The sequence below is a fragment of the Branchiostoma lanceolatum genome, chromosome 19, assembly GCF_035083965.1.
Source record: "Branchiostoma lanceolatum isolate klBraLanc5 chromosome 19, klBraLanc5.hap2, whole genome shotgun sequence".
Taxonomy (NCBI): Eukaryota; Metazoa; Chordata; class Leptocardii; order Amphioxiformes; family Branchiostomatidae; genus Branchiostoma; species Branchiostoma lanceolatum.
In genome coordinates, this window is record NC_089740.1 from 8,344,001 (window position 1) to 8,361,409 (window position 17,409).

General features: G+C 42.1%; 2 protein-coding genes across 3 annotated transcripts; both read right to left on the minus strand.

Moving 5' to 3' along the window:
• Positions 1-1,802: 1,802 nt before the first annotated feature.
• LOC136425034 (uncharacterized) lies at positions 1,803-9,573 on the minus strand. 2 transcript variants are annotated; one of them, XM_066413757.1, is made up of 8 exons: positions 9,346-9,573; positions 9,141-9,208; positions 8,074-8,702; positions 6,664-7,064; positions 5,721-5,899; positions 5,223-5,384; positions 4,338-4,473; positions 1,803-4,004 (listed from the first exon to the last, which is right to left on the minus strand). In XM_066413757.1, exons 1-8 carry the CDS (start codon positions 9,555-9,557, stop codon positions 3,605-3,607), a joined length of 2,187 nt encoding a protein of 728 aa, XP_066269854.1. In that variant the 5' UTR covers positions 9,558-9,573; the 3' UTR covers positions 1,803-3,604. The 2 variants fall into 2 exon arrangements, with proteins under 2 accessions (XP_066269854.1, XP_066269855.1); XM_066413758.1 differs by having other exon boundaries at positions 9,481-9,565.
• Positions 9,574-9,739: 166 nt separating this feature from the next.
• Positions 9,740-15,262, minus strand: LOC136425962 (protein hinderin-like). The gene is made up of 7 exons (XM_066414880.1): positions 15,139-15,262; positions 13,746-13,781; positions 13,305-13,513; positions 12,667-12,758; positions 11,368-11,545; positions 10,001-10,135; positions 9,740-9,751 (listed from the first exon to the last, which is right to left on the minus strand). The coding sequence occupies exons 1-7, from the start codon at positions 15,182-15,184 to the stop codon at positions 9,740-9,742; spliced, it is 708 nt and encodes a 235-aa protein (XP_066270977.1). The 5' UTR covers positions 15,185-15,262.
• Between the last annotated feature and the right edge of the window lie 2,147 nt (positions 15,263-17,409).

Genomic DNA, 17,409 nt, shown 5'->3' on the forward strand with positions numbered 1-17,409 from the left:
TCTTGATAAAGATGATGCCCGCGTGCAAACATGGAATCAGTGAAGCAGCTGTCTTTTATAAACTAACTCATCCCTTTTCCCATGGAAAACAAGGATTTGCAACGATGAATGCGGGAAAATCCTGCACGGAAACCAAGACACCACCTGCCAAACCATCGCGTGAATGAGAGGACAGCGACGATTGGTGCAAACACAGCTCAATCCGCTTACGTTTGCATCAAATCAACCAATCAACAGACAAAGCTTGTTCTGTGGCATTTACCATCTCACATCAAATATAAAGCTGATGTGCAGATACATTCTACATCCTTCTTCTGCTCAACGACGGTACCATAGGCGTCCACTGGTGCTGTATCTAGGGCTGCAGAGTAATAGAATCACCTCAACCATGGTCAACAACAGCTCTTTTGATAACTTAACTCCTGAAAAGACTTCAGTTGACGAGTTCGATGGGGAGTTTTCCTGTTTCATTTCGCACTTACAAAACAAGACCATGTTTCAAGGCTACCGGCAGGTGCAGGAGGTCTGCCCTTCCGCGGAGCTGGGAACAGCGACCGCCGTCATCTCTTGGCTACTGGGGGTCCTCATCATCGTCGGCAATGCCGCTGTGATCTGGGGAATCATCAGAACAAGAGAACTCCACAAGCCGCTCTACTTCTACATGGCAAATCTCGCCGCTTCCGACTTGGTAGGAGGAGTTGGACTTCTGTATCGAACGGTAGACACAGGACATACGAAAATACGCAGGGTGATGTATATTGTAACCTTTCTGATATATGGTCAAGTGATGTCCATGACAGCTCTATTCCTACTATCAGTTAACTCCTATGTTGCTGTAAGGCATCCTATATACTATCGCACACATGCTGACACTTCCAAACGTAATGCAGGTTTAGCTATCCTTTTCTCCTGGCTTCTTCTGTCCTTGATTTTTTCCTTGTCCAGTATGGGTTGGAACTGCCTAGATATAGACACAACGAACTGCCTGGTGTTTTACCATGTGGTCTTCGTTGGTCTTTTAGTCACCATAGGCATCGTTCTGGTCAGTTTCATATTGTTCACGAATATCAGCGTATTGGTAGCTCTGAAACAACGCCAAAAGAGAAGGTTTGGGCTACAGCTACAAAACAGGACAGGGCAAGTTCAACCTCGCAATATCGCTCAAGAGGAGGCACTAAGAAAATTCCAGAGAAGTGTGCGAAAGGCGAGGACAGTCCTGGTCTATGTGGTGGCCGCATTCACTTTCTGGCTCCTACCTATTGTGCTCATCCCAATTTGTCTGATAAACGAGTGTCGACTTATAACTAGCCCCCATTTTAGGGCCGTCATGATAACTGTAAACTCAGCAATCAACCCGATTGCAGGTATCATCCGCACACCAGACTTACGGGAGGGAATCTGGAACACTATGGTGGATATCCGCCGGACACTTGTCACCATGATACGGGGAAACCGCGAGAATCCGCAAAACGAACCAGCACCTAACCTACCGGGAGGAGCCGCACGGGACACTGAACCGAACATACGGACAGAACAGCTCACCGCAGGGCACAGCAAAGGTCCTGTCAACAAGGATATGACCGGGCCAAAAGTACTATTCACTAACTTAAAGGTAAAAAGTAGCAACCTTGCTGTTATAGAAATAGACTAACCAAACACTTATAGATGACAACTACAACGGAAGGAAAATGCCAGCATAGTGAACTACAATGGCAAGTACTTATCTATTTTGTATCTGTCTTAAAGTTGTAAATGTTGTAAATAGACAATAACGTTTGAATGACTTTGACTCAAATAAAGTCAACAGTGAAATGAAAATGTATTGAAATGTCCTCTGCATGTCAGAGGACACTGTACACGTTTATGTGATGCATCTGTTTTATTGTGCGCATTTTGTGACAAATATTGGAGTATACGTTTGCGCCGATAATTGGAAAATAAAGAACGTTTGAAGCATTTAAGATCCCTGGCTTGTGTGCTGTAGATAATTAATGTGGTGATTAATAATGCAAATAGACCCGTGCAGTCAGAAGTAATTCCGCTTCTTATAATGACTTCCCTAAAATGCAAGGACTCATTGCCTATTCAACAGCAAATCATGTGCATGTCGATGAAGGTTAGATATACACGATACAACCGGTTCTCAAAAAACAGTTACTGGATAAATTTTGTACACGGTCAGACATTTCCGGTAGCATCAATTATCTTTCATCAGTGCATTTTGCATCTAAACTGCCATTTCTGCATTTCTCCTTCTAATTCTGTAAAAAAAATTGTCACTGACGAAAGCTAGCGCTCTGAAACATAAGACAGTCTTTGATAAAGGTATCCATGGCCAGCTGGTAGTGATTAACTTTTACATTGTGCAAATCGTGTGTGTCTTAATTGTGTATTCTCCAAGCAGAGGCTTCGATCGAGAGGGGTAGTTTTGTCCAGGACGTTAGAAATCCCGGACAAAACTACCCCTCTCGATCGAAGCCTCTGCTTGGAGAATATTAATTGTGCACGAAGTACTCAAGTGGAACATGGAACCTCAAACATGGTGACCTGAGATATTGTGGCTTATTAATACAAGTGAAAAGTGGTCGGTGTCCTTGTTTTACATTCTACAATTTGATTTATTCATAAATAACTTCTTCACAACCCCTCCAATATTGATACAAACAAAAATCTTTATCCAGAACACTGAGACATTTAACAGATTTCCATTTCTGTGCTTCAAAACTTAGAATCGTTCACAAATAGGGAAAAACACAATAAAAGATTTACACTATGAACTGAGTGCATATAAATGAACTTAATATGAATATTCATGTGAATATTTGTCAACACAGATCTACCATTTCTACAAAAAAGGCACTATTCTTTATAATTCTGTACATCTAGCAGCAGAGACTAAACATAGCAGCAAGTTTGGAATGGCAACATTCGAGCAGATGGCACTATTTGACTTGGCAATACCTTTGGCAGTGACCTATACAGTCTTTCCTGTACAATTAAAAACCTGCAAAAGCAAATACCTCTGCATAAGGACACCTGGGCACTGAGGCTGCTTTTGGTGGTCATTTTCCCCATTGACCCAAGCACTAAGAGTCCTGTCTTAAGTGATCACCAGCAATGTCTACTGAGTGTGGTCACTACAAAGAGGTTTGACTACACCTGGACACTTGGAAAGAGGACCAGTGTTGGTAAAAGCATATAAACTTGGATTTTACACCCTTTAGACAACTTTAACTGGCCTTGTTGGTACATCAGCATTTTTAGGGTCTATCAGATTCAACCAAATCCTGATTTTCCCAATGTGTATACATACCTTGCAAGGCATGCTATTGCATATAAGGTTTATTAGTTTGTTTTGTTTGTTTGTTTTTGACATACACACCAGGGGTATTCTACAAGCAGAGGTTAGCCTTTGGCTGTTTTTTGACATCTTTTTTTGCGTTTTTGTCTGGCTTTATATCTTATCAAGTTGACATTGAAAAGAAAAACCTGACAAAATAGAAAGTCTGACAGAAACGCCTAAAAAGACATCAAAATAACAGCCAAACGTAACCTCTGCTTGGCAATGGCAGCATTAACGTTTTAAATTTACATTAGTAACAGTTTACTTCAAGAAAAAGACTTCCTCAAGAATTCTTGACTCCTGTTCCGTGATGGACTCATCCTCTTCATCATCAGCAAACATGTCAGGACTGATGCCTCGATCATACCCTGACACCCCCTCCCGACCAAATGGCACAGTCCTGTCGTACTTTGACACCCCCTCCCGTCCCAATGGCACAGTCCTCCCATGTCCCATCACCCCCTTTTTCTCTGAAGATGGTGCAGTCCATGGACGTTGCCTACTGTTTGGACGTGACGATTTGTTTCCAAGGTAACTAGGTGTGGCTCTGTTGCCATGGCGACGTCCAGAATGACCACCCAATGACGTTGGTTCTGACGTGACAGAGGTTCGATCAACCAAGTCCACAATGTCCACCAAAGAAGACAAGAAGCTACCAGCGCTGCAAGGGTCAAATTGTAAATGGATTGTGAAATTAAATACTACCAATCAAATTAGCTTTTTTTGCTTGTTTGAATAAAAAGCTGTGACACAGGTCACTTAGAATTTCTATAACATACTAAAAATTTGATATCTACTACAATGTTTCAAAATCAAGAAATCTTTGCTAACATATAGATACTGTTGTATGGCAGAAATAATATTCCTCCAAAGTACAATATGAACCCCTAACTGTATAATATATCATTCAGTAGCAAGAGCTTCATATTTAAGAAAATAACTGTCTGACCAGTGTTGAATACATATATATTGCAAGCTTTTTCAACCGTCCTACCTGCTAGGCCTTTTCTTAGACTGTGTGCCCATCTGAGAGAAGTGTACAGGTGATGTGCCCACAGACACAGAACCTCCGTCTGTCTGCACACTGGACTGTGTGTACGCTGGGGAGGTGGCTGTGTCTGCTGTCGTACCTGCAGTTGTGGACAAGAGAGCTCTTTTTGGTTTCCGATTCAGGAAAAAAAATAGCTCCAGCAACATTGCATGTGGACCACACGGTTAGGAGTTTGAAACCCAGCCAAATGTCCTGAATCAAAATCTGTTGTACACTGGACTCTGTGTGGGCTGGGGAGGTGGCTATGTCTGCTGTGGTAGCTGCAATTGTGGAGCTCTTTTTGGTTTTCCATTAAGCAAAAAAAACATGCAGTGGTCTAGCAACATTCCATGTGGATCACACAGATTCAAATCCCAACCCAATGTCCTGGACCAAAATATGTTTGTACAGTGTACACTGGACTCTAAAAAGAAGGCAGGCAAGGTTGTGGTACCTGGAACTGTGCATAGCAACATTGTATGTGGATCACAAGTTTAGGGGTACAAATCACGTAGAATCTGCACACTAAGAATTACTCCAGTTCACAGGTTTTGAGTTTGGTCTGGTGTTCATAGACTAAGTCGCATTTTGCACACTAACGAACCCATGACATTTCTGGAAGCTTGCCCTAGTGTACTCTGTTCAATCAGTTCCCTTAAAGTAGTTGTACTTTATAATCAGCAACTCCTATAGGCTGAATCCTCAGTGATATATCTCTTGGTGACCTACATGTACCAATTACTGTAAATCATGAATGTTCTGCATTAGTTTAGAGCTTAACCTAGCAGTTTTCACGCCGTGACCTCTTCATGATGGACTTATAAACCACCGCAAACATTTCTGATGTACCTGTCTCTTGGGAGTCCTTCTGTTCCCCCGGGTACAGGGAAGCAAAACCCTTGATGGAGCTGGCATCGCTGACCCTTGACCTGGGCCTCTCCTGTTTTTTCCCATCGTCCTCAGTGGTCTCGCCCCCCACCCCCATCTCTGCTGTAGTAGCTTTGATGGGATCTGAAACCAACATAGACTGAGTTGGGGTTTTGAATCAAACTTTGATTAAATATTGATCACATCCATGAGCATTATAGAAAACTCATCTAGGCCAATGTTCAGTATTGTAGGATTATGTCATCAATTATCTTCTAGTTTTCAATGATATATCAAAAATCTTAGTCCTGCTGCAATACCATGGAAAGCTGCTAGGGGGCCCAAAATCTAATCATTTCTTTATCTTGACAATACCTACAAATGTTTCAAAATATCATAAAGATCTATCTGCAGTTCCTTGAGATATGCTGTTCACAGACACAAACAAAAACAGGTTCTTGACAAAGACAATTGACATACCATTCACATGAGCCTCCTGCAGTGTCTCTGGTTCCCTGGGTGCCTCGTGCTTGGTGAGTCTTGTAGGAGACTTGAAGCCGGGTTCTGAGGGAGGGTACTTGGTCGACGGCGGGGACAGCTCCTGTGACGACACCTGGTCTGATGTCCCGTCTGTGTCCACATGTAGCCGCTGATCATACCTGTACAGGTGCCAATGTAGAGTAGAAAAACTTACATAGTTAGCTATAGAAAGGCAGCAAGCAAAGATATATAGATGTTTACCTTCACATGGTCAAGCCTATAAAGAATTACTGCTCGACATAGAGTTGGTTTTGTTAATGTAATCATAGTTAGGGATTTTATTTATTTCGTCAGATGTCTCCCATCATTGACTTGCTTGTGTGTTGATTAAGCTCCGAGTTGTAACTATGCGTCCGAGTCGGTTACTAGCACTCTTGTCCACTTAGTGGCGGCTCTGTTTAGTCTTACTCGAACACATGTACATTCATAATCATATATATGTTGACCAGCCCCTCCAGCTCAGTCCTGCATGCCACTTACTACATTATGTAATCGAACACCAAAGGGTGTCTGCTACACCTACACTAGGCTATTGTCACCATAATGACAGCTGTCTCGTCCAGGTCATTGACCTTATTTGTTTGGTAAAGAAGAAAAAGAAGAGGAGGAGAAGAAAGTGAGCAAAATCAGTACTAGTATGGTTCCCTTCCGTGAAGGTAAATATGAAAATATAATAAATAAAACACAATTGCAGAAAGGTGGTGAATTGTAACAAAATCATAAACATTTATGGAATCTTTCCCTGGAATCATAAATGTAGATTATCACGGAATAATAACTTTTATAGCACTTTAAGAAAACATCCTATCATATGATAGATATATGTACAACATTCGATGTTATCTGTTGAGGAGTTTTATATAAACAACAACAACAGAAATACCTGGACATGTCTGTTCCCGGCAGCCCGTCTCTGTACCCTAGTCTGAGACTGGACCGATCTGAAACCCCAGTTTCCTGTGATACGTTTGTCTGTATGTACGTCGGATGACTGTAGTCGTAGGTGTGATCCCAGTCCAACGGTTCAGCACTCTCCCTACTGGGTTTCTCCATTCTAGGATAAGTGGATAGTTGCTGCTGTTGGTACTTTGCGTTTCTTCTTCTCCCGTGTTCCTTGGATGTTTGAGAGGGTTGACGAGGTTGACTGCGCGGGCGGGACGCAGGGGCACGTGGCAGCTTGTGGTCCACGGACGCGACAGAGCTGTGTACTGATGACGCAACACTGGAGTCAGACGGGAAATGCCCCATCTCTTCAAAGTACTGCAACCTGCCCTTATGTCTTACCTGAAATAGGACACAAGAAATTTAGGTCCATTAAGGTTAGAATTCTGTCTTATATCACCTACTACCTTCCATGAATAGTTTCATCAGGTTGGTAAGTCACTGAATAAAAAAAGACTCTTTTTACACAACCAAGAGATTTATTCCACCAACGTTTCGGTGACCATCTGTCACCTTCTTGAAGGCAATACTGTGCTGGTTCACATAGCAATGCAGCACAGGTGTTGCTGCTTATACATATTAATGACACGCAATCCCAAACGCAAAGTATTTACAAGTCATATGTACAATCACACGTACAGGCAATGACATCACTATGCAGTTCCATGATCGATAGTTGTGTATGTGTTACACTTCTGTATGTTTGGTGTTGGTTTTGCGGACAAGCTGGCCTGGTTTGGTGTTGCGGACAAGCTGGTTTGGTGTTGCAGACAATTGCAAGCTGTTTGCCTTGAAGAAGGTGACAGATAGTCACCAAAACGTTGGTGGAATAAATCTCTTGGTTGTGTAAAAAGAGTCTTTTTTATTCATCACCTACTACCATTTTATGTTCATTAACTTCTGCTGCCAGCATAAAATTTCACCCATCATTCATTCCTTCATTCCTCCTTCATCCATCCACCCATCCATCCTTCCTTCCATCCATCCATCCTTCCATCCACCCATCCATCCATCCATCCATCCTTCCTTCCATCCATCCATCCATCCTTCCATCCATCCATCCATCCATCCATCCATCCTTCCACCAACCCACCCATCCATCCATCCATCCATCCATCCATCCTTCCTTCCTTCCTTCCTTCCTTCCTTCCTTCCTTCCTTCCTTCCTTCCTTCCTTCCTTCCTTCCTTCCATCCATTTACTAGTACCTTTTTTGTTTATTCCTTTCTGCTGCCGGCCTCTACTGCCCTCTAAGACTTATTTGTTTTAATTGATCAATTAATTAATTATTCATTCATTCATTCATTCATTCATTCATTCATTCATTCGTTCATTCCCTCATTCCCACTGACCTGTTGCCTGTGCAGCTGAGCCCTCTTCAGGTTCAGCTGGTCCTCCTGTGCTGCTAACATGGTCCTCAACCTCTCTTGTTCTTCTATGAGTCGCCTCTTCTGTTCCATCAGCTGTTCTCTCTGGTGTTCCCACGCCTGTTGCCGTGACAACCCCGCCTCTGGACCACCCTTCCCATCAAGCACTGTCCCCACCCCATGATGCACTTGGGCATCACTCCCGTTTTGTTCCCCTCTATAATAATGACCATGTCCATTTGGCACTGTGGGTGGCTGGGACTCGTCGTACAATTCCGTCCTTTTTTGGGACGCGATTTCTCGACTCCGCTGCAAATCTAAGTCAGGCTCGGGCACCAAGGGCTGGAAGTCCGCGGAGGAGTACTGAGAACTCGACTGTTGGCCGCCGGAGTAGACCGCCGGGAAAGACGGCAGTCTGGGCAGGTCCTGGTTTGTGGACGAGTGCACAGAGGAGATAACCGAGCTCTGCGTGGCGCTGTGTGTTTCGGGATCACCGGGTGGAATGATGGAGTTGTACTGGGGAGGGGCTGGCCGTTGGGATGGTAACACGCCGGGAGGGAGGTTGGACTGAATCCTCTCTGGATGGTCCAGGTAATAGTGGACGGCATACTTTCCTGGAAAACATGCCAATTCATGTGAATCAGGAACAATACAGCAGTCTCCAAAGACACGAAGAGAAACATATGCATGCACACACACACACACACTTACACACACACAACACACAAAATACACACACACATACAAACTTGTACAAAACCAACACACCAACATGCTGTCAGACACACACATGTACACATACAAATACACTTAACATACACACAGACACACACAGACGCACATATACACACACCATGTAAGTCTCTCACACATAACACACACACACACACTACTAGACAGTACTACTACAGTATGTACTCATAACTTTAACAAGACAGTACACAGTAAAATATCTGTAGTTTAAAACACCAACTGCATATGCCAACAAACATTAAGCTAAATTATCAGTAATACAGTACGTCACGAGTCTTACAACTTTCCCAGTTATTCACCTGTGTACACTGTGTCTTCCCCATCAGAGTAGATCACATCTCTGGATGGAACTCTGCGCTCCTTTGGCCTGAAATAAAAAGAGATAAAATGTCAAAAACATCAAAATATTACAGCATTGCAACTTTTTTTGTAAAGAATTTTCCTCAAATTATCTAAATAAGGACATTTTGTTAAACACTTTTTATAAAGATATTATCATTTTACCTGTAAGAACCACTAAGGTCTGACTCCCCGTGTTGCACTAGAGTGGTAGGTCCCGTGTGGGATATTCCTCTGGAGGAGACCTCAGCACCAGGCTGTACCCCTCTGTTCACTTGAGGGGTGTACAGGTTGGCATACCTCTGTTGAGGGACAGTATCCTGTACACCCCTGTCCAGCCTCTGAGGTGGTGTGAACCCAACATTGGATGCTGGCATGGCTCCGCGGGGTGGGGTTTCTGCCACCTGAGGAGGAAAGGAATGCCTCTGTCAAATATTTTCCATTTTGTTTTCCATTAATGGCTAAGTGGCTTAAGGCTAGCAGACACGAGATCGAGAGTTCCCCAGTTCAATTCCTGACATTCATGGCTAGACGTTGTGTCCTAATGGGAAAGGCCTTCCTATACCATGCCCTAGACACAGTGGATAACAACCCACTGCCCCAATGGCCTAAAAAAAGGCAATGAGACTACCTTTCTACCTTTACCTATAGCTTAATACAATGCTAAACTTTCTTCCAACACTAAGGGATTCACGGATCGAATTTTCGACGACCACTGTCGCCTTCTTCAGGATCAAAGTTTAGCATTGTATTATGATTACTACCAACACAGATGAGCTTTCATCATGATTTACCTATAGCTATTAGTATTAGAGCTCACCTTTGGTGACAGCCTCCTTGGTGAAGATAGCAGCTCATTCAGGGACTCATTCAGCTTTTCGTTGACCATCTCTTGCTGCTCTGTGATCTGTCGCTGGTACAATGTCAGGAGGGCCTGAGTCTCCTGGTACTGTTGCTGGAGGCAAAAAAAAAGGAAAGGAAAGTGATCTCGAACCAGTTTAGCTCAAATGAACTCAATGAACAGATGAGCTAATCTTCCACTGGTCGTGACAGAGAAGACAGACGCTATGTATAGTATTTACAGGTTCATTGTACCGGGGAAATTCCCCTAGCTCTTTTCGACAAGCACAATGAGCAGTGGACCACGGTTTAACGTCCCGTCCTAAGGACTGCAACCCTTTCCGGTAACGTGCATGTCGGGTGAGCGACACAGCCGGGATCGAACCCGGGGCTTCTAGTTCCAGAGGCAAGATCGCTAACCACTGGACTACGCACGCTACCGTAGCGTGTGAGGAACCACAATTACATCTTCTTTGTCTCAAAGATTTTTTTAAAAATTCATTCCTCTGCGCATTCAAAGGGCCAACTTTTTTTATAACATACTTGCGCGTTTCTATCTTGCAAACAGTCTTTGCCATTTGAAATGGCGGATACTATATGTATATCACTGACCAGTCGGTGACAAATCCGAGCCCAGGTTGAAAAAGCCTTATCCTAAAACCCTAATGTTGACTGAGCATGCTAATACACTTAGAGTAAACTGTTCTGCAATATGGTATCAACCATTTCAAATGGCAACGGCTCTTTGCAACATGGAAGTTCAGGAGTGCCAAAGAATTCATACAAATTTTACGGAATTCATACGAGTTTTACGGAATACATACAATCCATTACGAGAAACATGCAAATTTTACGGAATACATACGACCCATTACGCAGAAACATACAAGTTTTACGGAATACCTACGATCCATTACGCGGAATACATACGATCCTTACTAATTTGTTGGCCATCACGCTAGCACCGAATCTAGCTTTGTCTGGCCCTTCTAGTTGGTCTAAGCCTACATCAGCCTTAATCTAGTGCAGCTTGAGATTCTTAAAGTTTAGCTGGATGTGATACGCCGTTATTAAGCTCTTAGAAGCCAAGATATCATACAAAGAACTGGTAATCCCTAGTCCGCCATCTTGAATTTGCCAGACCCAACAAATAGTAAGGATCGTATGAATTCCGCGTAATGGATTGTATGTATTTCGTAAAACTCGTATGTTTCTGCGTAATGGATCGTATATATTCTGTAAAATTTGTATGTTTCTCGTAATGGATTGTATGTATTCCGTAAAACTCGTATGAATTCCATAAAATTTGTATGAATTCTTTGGCACCCCTGTAGTTAGTGGGCTTACCTCAGCCATGGCTGCCCGTGACTGTATGTGGTCCCTCTCCGTAGCCAGGTGGTGGTACTGGTCCTGGATAGCCTGTAGCGTCTTCTGGTGCTCCTGTTCTAACAGCTGGAGCTTCTGTCCGTAAGTTTGTCTCTCTGTCTGCAACGTCTCAACAGCTTTCTCCTTCTCTTCTCCAACTCTGAAGAAAAAAAAGGAATTTTCTTCAAAAGCTGGGATCAAGGAATGGTACAGTTTTCTGGTGTTCCTGTTCTTACTGTTGTAGCTTCTGTCCAAAAATTTGTCTCTCTGTCTGCAATGTCTCCACTGCTTTCTCCTTCTCTTTTCCAACTCTGAAGAACAAAAAGGAATTTTCTTTAAAAGCTGGGACCAAGGAATGTTACAATTTTTTGGTGTTCCTGTTCTTACTGTTGCAGCTTCTGTCCATAAATTTGTCTCTCTGTCAGCAACGTCTCAACAGCTTTCTCCTTCTCTTCTCCAACTCTGAAGAAAAAAATGAATTTTCTTTAAAAGTTGGGACCAAGGAATGTTACAATTTTTGGGTGTTCCTGTTCTTACTGTTGCAGCTTCTGTCCATAAATTTGTCTCTCTGTCAGCAACGCCTCCACTGCTTTTTCCTTCTCTTCTCCAACTCTGGAGCAAAACAACAAGCAGTTTTCTTTAAAAGCTGATGCGACCAAGAAAGGTTACAGTGTTCATGTTCTTACTGCTGTAGCTTTTGTCTGTAATTTTGTTCGTGAATTTATCTCTCCATCTGTAAGGTCCCGGCCACAGCCTTCTCTTCTCCAACTCTGGAGGAAAAAAAGAAGCAATTTTATCTAAAAGCTGTGAAAAAGGAAGATTACGTTTCTTCTGATGTTCCTGCTCTGACTGCTTTTATCCGTATGTCTGTCTCTCTCTATCTGTAAGGTCTCCACAGCTTTCTCCTTTTCCTCACCAACTGTGGAAAAAAGAACATGCACACAGGATACCCAATGAACTGCCATCACATAAGAAAATATGATCATTACACAAAATAGCATGAAAGTTCATCTGTATAATTTGTGGCGCACAATACAAGCAATTGCTACCAGGTACTCCACATGTACATGTGCTGTTGCAATTTATTGTTAACACGAAGACCTAAAACTTTCAGCCAAACACGATATGAAAGTGCTTTGGATTTTTAACTATCTTACTTCTTCAGAATCCATACTGTTTCACTGGACGAAGTCAAAGTACTTACTAAGACACTGAACTACGTTGTGAATGGAATCAAGGAGGCAATCAACACCAAACAAGAGGGGGAAAAGTTGCCCATACTTTGCCAGTTCCTTGATGAGATTAGCCACCCTCTTCTTGTCCTCAATTCTCAGGTCCTTCAACGCTGGCTTCTTACTCTCTGAACTGCCATTCTGTGGGGAAAAAGTAACAAAACATCAACTGTGATAATAAGACAAGGAATGCATTATCTACACAATAACTGTAATTCTTGATTTCTTCATAGTAACTTAGTTTTAGCTACTTAAACGGTCACTAGTCAACCGCTAAAAAAATTCATTATCACACATATTTGATTACTAACAAATGAGACAGTGATGTTTGTTCGCACTGTTAAAATGAAATGCTGTGAACTACTAGTACAACCACTAGAATTACCGACCGCGATATCGAATGGATATACAGTTTTTAGTCCTATGTTATGTTTGTACTTTTGTAAAGGTCCTTCCTTGGAAATCAGTCAAGTTTAGGGACTACCAAATTGTTTACAAGATCAATAAATTAAAAAATATATATAAAGGACTCGGACAGAATAAACCTCCAGAAAGGAGGGTTTCTCCTCCTATCCCCCAGGCCCCCAACCCCAAGTATGCACTGTTTTATTTCCTGATTCACATACTATAGAAGAATATACATTGACTGCACTTTGTAAGGAAGCTGCTAGGGGGCCAAAATTGTACCTTAATAACCATTTCTTTCTGTTGTTTAATGACAGAATCCTCTGCTTCCTTCCCACTGTCCTCTGCTTCTATCCCAGAATGCTTTACACTGCCGTCCTCCCTCTCGGGCGTGCTGTGTGCAGTCGGGCTGGGCATCCTGGGATCAAGATCACGTGATCTCCTTCCCGGCATCTTCTTCTGTGGTCTCTTGTTACCTACGTCGGTAACACCTGAGAAAATTTGAGTCAAGAAACTTTTTTTTTAAGTAAAAGTCCTTCTCATACCAGATAGTGCCTAGGACAATGCCCATCTACGTTTCAATTAGTCAAGAAATAAACAAGAAATATGAGCTTTGCTAAAAATTACTAAATCATGGTCATCAGCAAATATATACAAATCATGACTATCGCAATCTATTTCGGCATATCCTGTTTGACACAAAAAAAATCAACATCACATTACCTGGTACATGGACGAGTGAATTTTCTTCATCCGTGACTGAAAAACATTTACAATCATACTTTAGAGAAAATATTCACTCTGTGTCGTATATATTAATTCCTCGTATATATTAAGTCATTGTCAATGCTCTACACTAAATTCAGGAAGGCAGCAGCTACGTACTGCGTTAAATTCAGCAGGCTGACTTTGGTTTACACTAAATTCAGGATCCAATACAGTATATGCTATACATAGAATATACAAGCTACGTTCTACATGTAAGTTAAATTTATGTGGCCCAGTTACAAATTACATGGAATTAAAAACAGCTGATCACATGTACAAAAAAGGGCATGCAGGCCCCCTAGTAATTGCTAATGTTTTCTCTCTGCAGTCTCAAAAATCTTTATACAAATTTTCATAGGCAGATCTTTCAAGCCTTGCTTATTCTAATTCTATCTCACTGATCTGTAGTTTTCTTTGTTACTGGAAATGAAACCTGTTGCTTCTAGTACCTGGTAGTGCACAAGGTGTTGCAGTCTTCAAAGGATTACCTTTTCTTTCACAACATATCTCTTAATCTGGTTCAATTGTGATTCGATTGTGGTAGATATTGCATTACAATCCCAAGGGAGAGCACACATGTAGCAAAGTGGTTTGACTTGGTACATTTGTACAATTTGGTAAGAAAAATGTACAACAGAGAATCCAAACTCATATGGTGAACATTACTGCTGGGTATTCCCTTAAGGATGTGTGTCTTCGTGTTATCACTTGTATGTAAAAATCATTGCAATCTTCTTCTATTAAAGGAAGAAGTAGGAACAGATGCTAGATGTCAAAAAAAAGTACACGTAGTTCCTTCAACGTAAGTTACAAGGAACTTAGGAAGGAGGTTTGGTTGAATTTCCATTTCAAAACAACCTCAGAACTTAATCATCACTCAAGTTACTCTTATATTCATGACACTTTAAACAAAAGTTTTAGCATCAATTTGGGCACGATGTTCTGATTTGTTCATAGACAACTGCAAATTCTTCCGGAGCCATAATTTCTTTTTTATTGGGGGGGGGGGGTATTTCTAAACTGATCGGTATTTACTTCATTTTCTCTACTGTATTTCCCACCAACTGTAAGGCCGCTTGCTGTCGAAAATGTTGATTTTGTGGTTTTAGGCGGCAGTATTGAACACAAAGTCGAGTCCAGAGTTCGAATATTTCTTATCGATCAAACGTCAACAAAAAAACTGCCCGGTAAAATCTTAAAACGTAAACAATCCACTAACGGCGCCGCCATTTCGCCAACAAAAGGCCTGTATGCGTCGATTCATTTGTCTACTCATAAACTATACCTTAAGTAGCAACTCGCCTCGTTATTTGGGGTAAAACCACCTATAAATGGGTAAAAATCTCACCGTCTTTCGTCCAGAAAACTACGTACGGTCTGAGGTGCGCCGCCATCTTGGAAATTACGAACTAAGCGCCACGCCGCACGCGCATGCGCACTACCGTAACAACCTGTTGGCTCCTGTAGATTTACGGAACACCGCCAGAGGACGCTGCTGAAAAACTGGCATGATTGAATGAATGACAGAATGAATGAATGAATGACTGAATGAACGAACGAACGAACGAACGAACGAATGAATTAAGCTATAAGATTGATAGGAACATAGTTATAGAATTGATAGGTACACTGATATTTTAAAAGAACTACTTACCATGTTATATTACATTTTGAGATTTTCATCGATGTAGCTATAGCTTTGTTGGGGTTGGCGTCTTCTTCTGAGGCAGTTGACAATGGCAATTTACCCACTTCTTGCTTCTTCTAATATACATGTATGTGGGTTCCTCATTTTGATCGTAGGATTGTTTTCTCACCGAAACTAGGTACTCATTTTCACCTGAGTGAAGGGAGGAAATTCGTGTCAAGTGTCTTTCTCAAGGGCACAACGTCAACAGCGCAAGTCTAGGGACCCCGGATTCGACTCCAGGACCTCTGGGTTCTGGGCCAAACACCCTGCCACTATGACGCCACAGTTTTTTTCAGTTCGACCATCTTACCACAGAAAAAGTCTTCGCGCTGTAGGTCGATCAACCCATAGGTCTTAGTGGAAACGTCAGAGGATTATACCACGCGTGCTTCTGTACATGTATGCAGGTTTTGAATATGAATCATATATAGCGTAAAAAGAATAAAAGATAAAGGACGAAAACGAAATACATACAGTCAAATCTATATAAGTGACCACCACTACATAACGACCACATTGTCATTGATATTGATATACAGTCAAACCTGTACAAGTGACCACCTCTATATTATGACCACCTGGTCAATGTGACCACTTTTTGGTGGACCCTTAGATAATTTTCCCTACTCACCCAAGCATGTGCACATAGACCGGGTTTTATCGGTCCCCTGAGTGGTCTTCTTGGACAGTTTTGACTTTTTTTTAAAAGCTCCTCGCTCTACAAGTCGATCCACCCACTGGCCTTTGAAACGACCAAGGATTAGACCACACATGCGTCTGGAAATATAGACAGAATTCGAATATGAATCATAGATACGAATATAGCGTAAAAATATATAAGACAAAGGACAACAGCAGAAAAATACTTAATCTAGTTTAATTCCTCTTGCAATTGTCTGTATCATGGGGTCGTAGAATAAAACAAAATACTAGTATACGTCTTGTACACGCGCGTAGCACTGACCTATTTGCATTGCCTCGTGATGAGACTTACATAGACTTAGCACTTTTCGTCTTTTCGACTTTTGAAATCTTAAGACGGAATCACATGGCACCTGTGTTCCACAGGTGTGCGGGTTACCTGGGCCTGACTACCTGGCTTACCTGGATCTTTTCAGTCAGCCACATAAGTGAGCAGAGATTAAAGCCTACATTTCAAAGCGCTTCATCTAATCTTTTCATCTACGGAACATATAATGACGCAGATGTAAAATACAGTTTCAAAGCACTGAACATGATCCCGTAATCTGCCGAACATTTAATCGCGCAGAGGAAATAAACAAATCTGCGTTTGAAAACAGTTGTTGTAATCTTTTCATCTGCAGTATGTACAAATCAGTCTGCGGTTTCGAATTTAAAACATTCGATGTTTGGAAGCTGGCTTCGTAGTACGTACGTTGCTTGGCTTCCTTTTGGGTCAGCTCAGTTGAGTATATTGTGAAGCGACAGACCGACACGACACTACATGTACATTTCCTACAAGATCAAACTACAATCCAATAGCGTGAAAGGAAAGTTTAACAGACGGGCCAATAGATTCTTGGAACGGTTGGAGCGTATTTGCTGCGTCTGTCATCGCTTGTGGACTGCAGCAGACCGGCTCAGCTACAGTCGCGGCAACGTCTCAAAAGTACTGCGGGCAGCCGAGGTAGGAGCGCCGTCCGCGTCCAGCCATCGCTTCGGAACATTCAACCGGCTCGAACTGATTCAGCAACAACCAGAAGTCAGGTAAAAAGACTTGGTTGTTTTAAACGCGAGTTCCTGCAGCTTTGCGTACCTTTCTTTGCTACGAGGCAAGAAACAACAGATGCATAGAAAAGATCTAGAGCTCTGAATTATCAATAATTCTTTTGAGGTATATTTAGCAACAACATTTACAAGTATATACAAACGTGCCACTGCTCTTTGAAAACTGTGAGCCTCTATCAA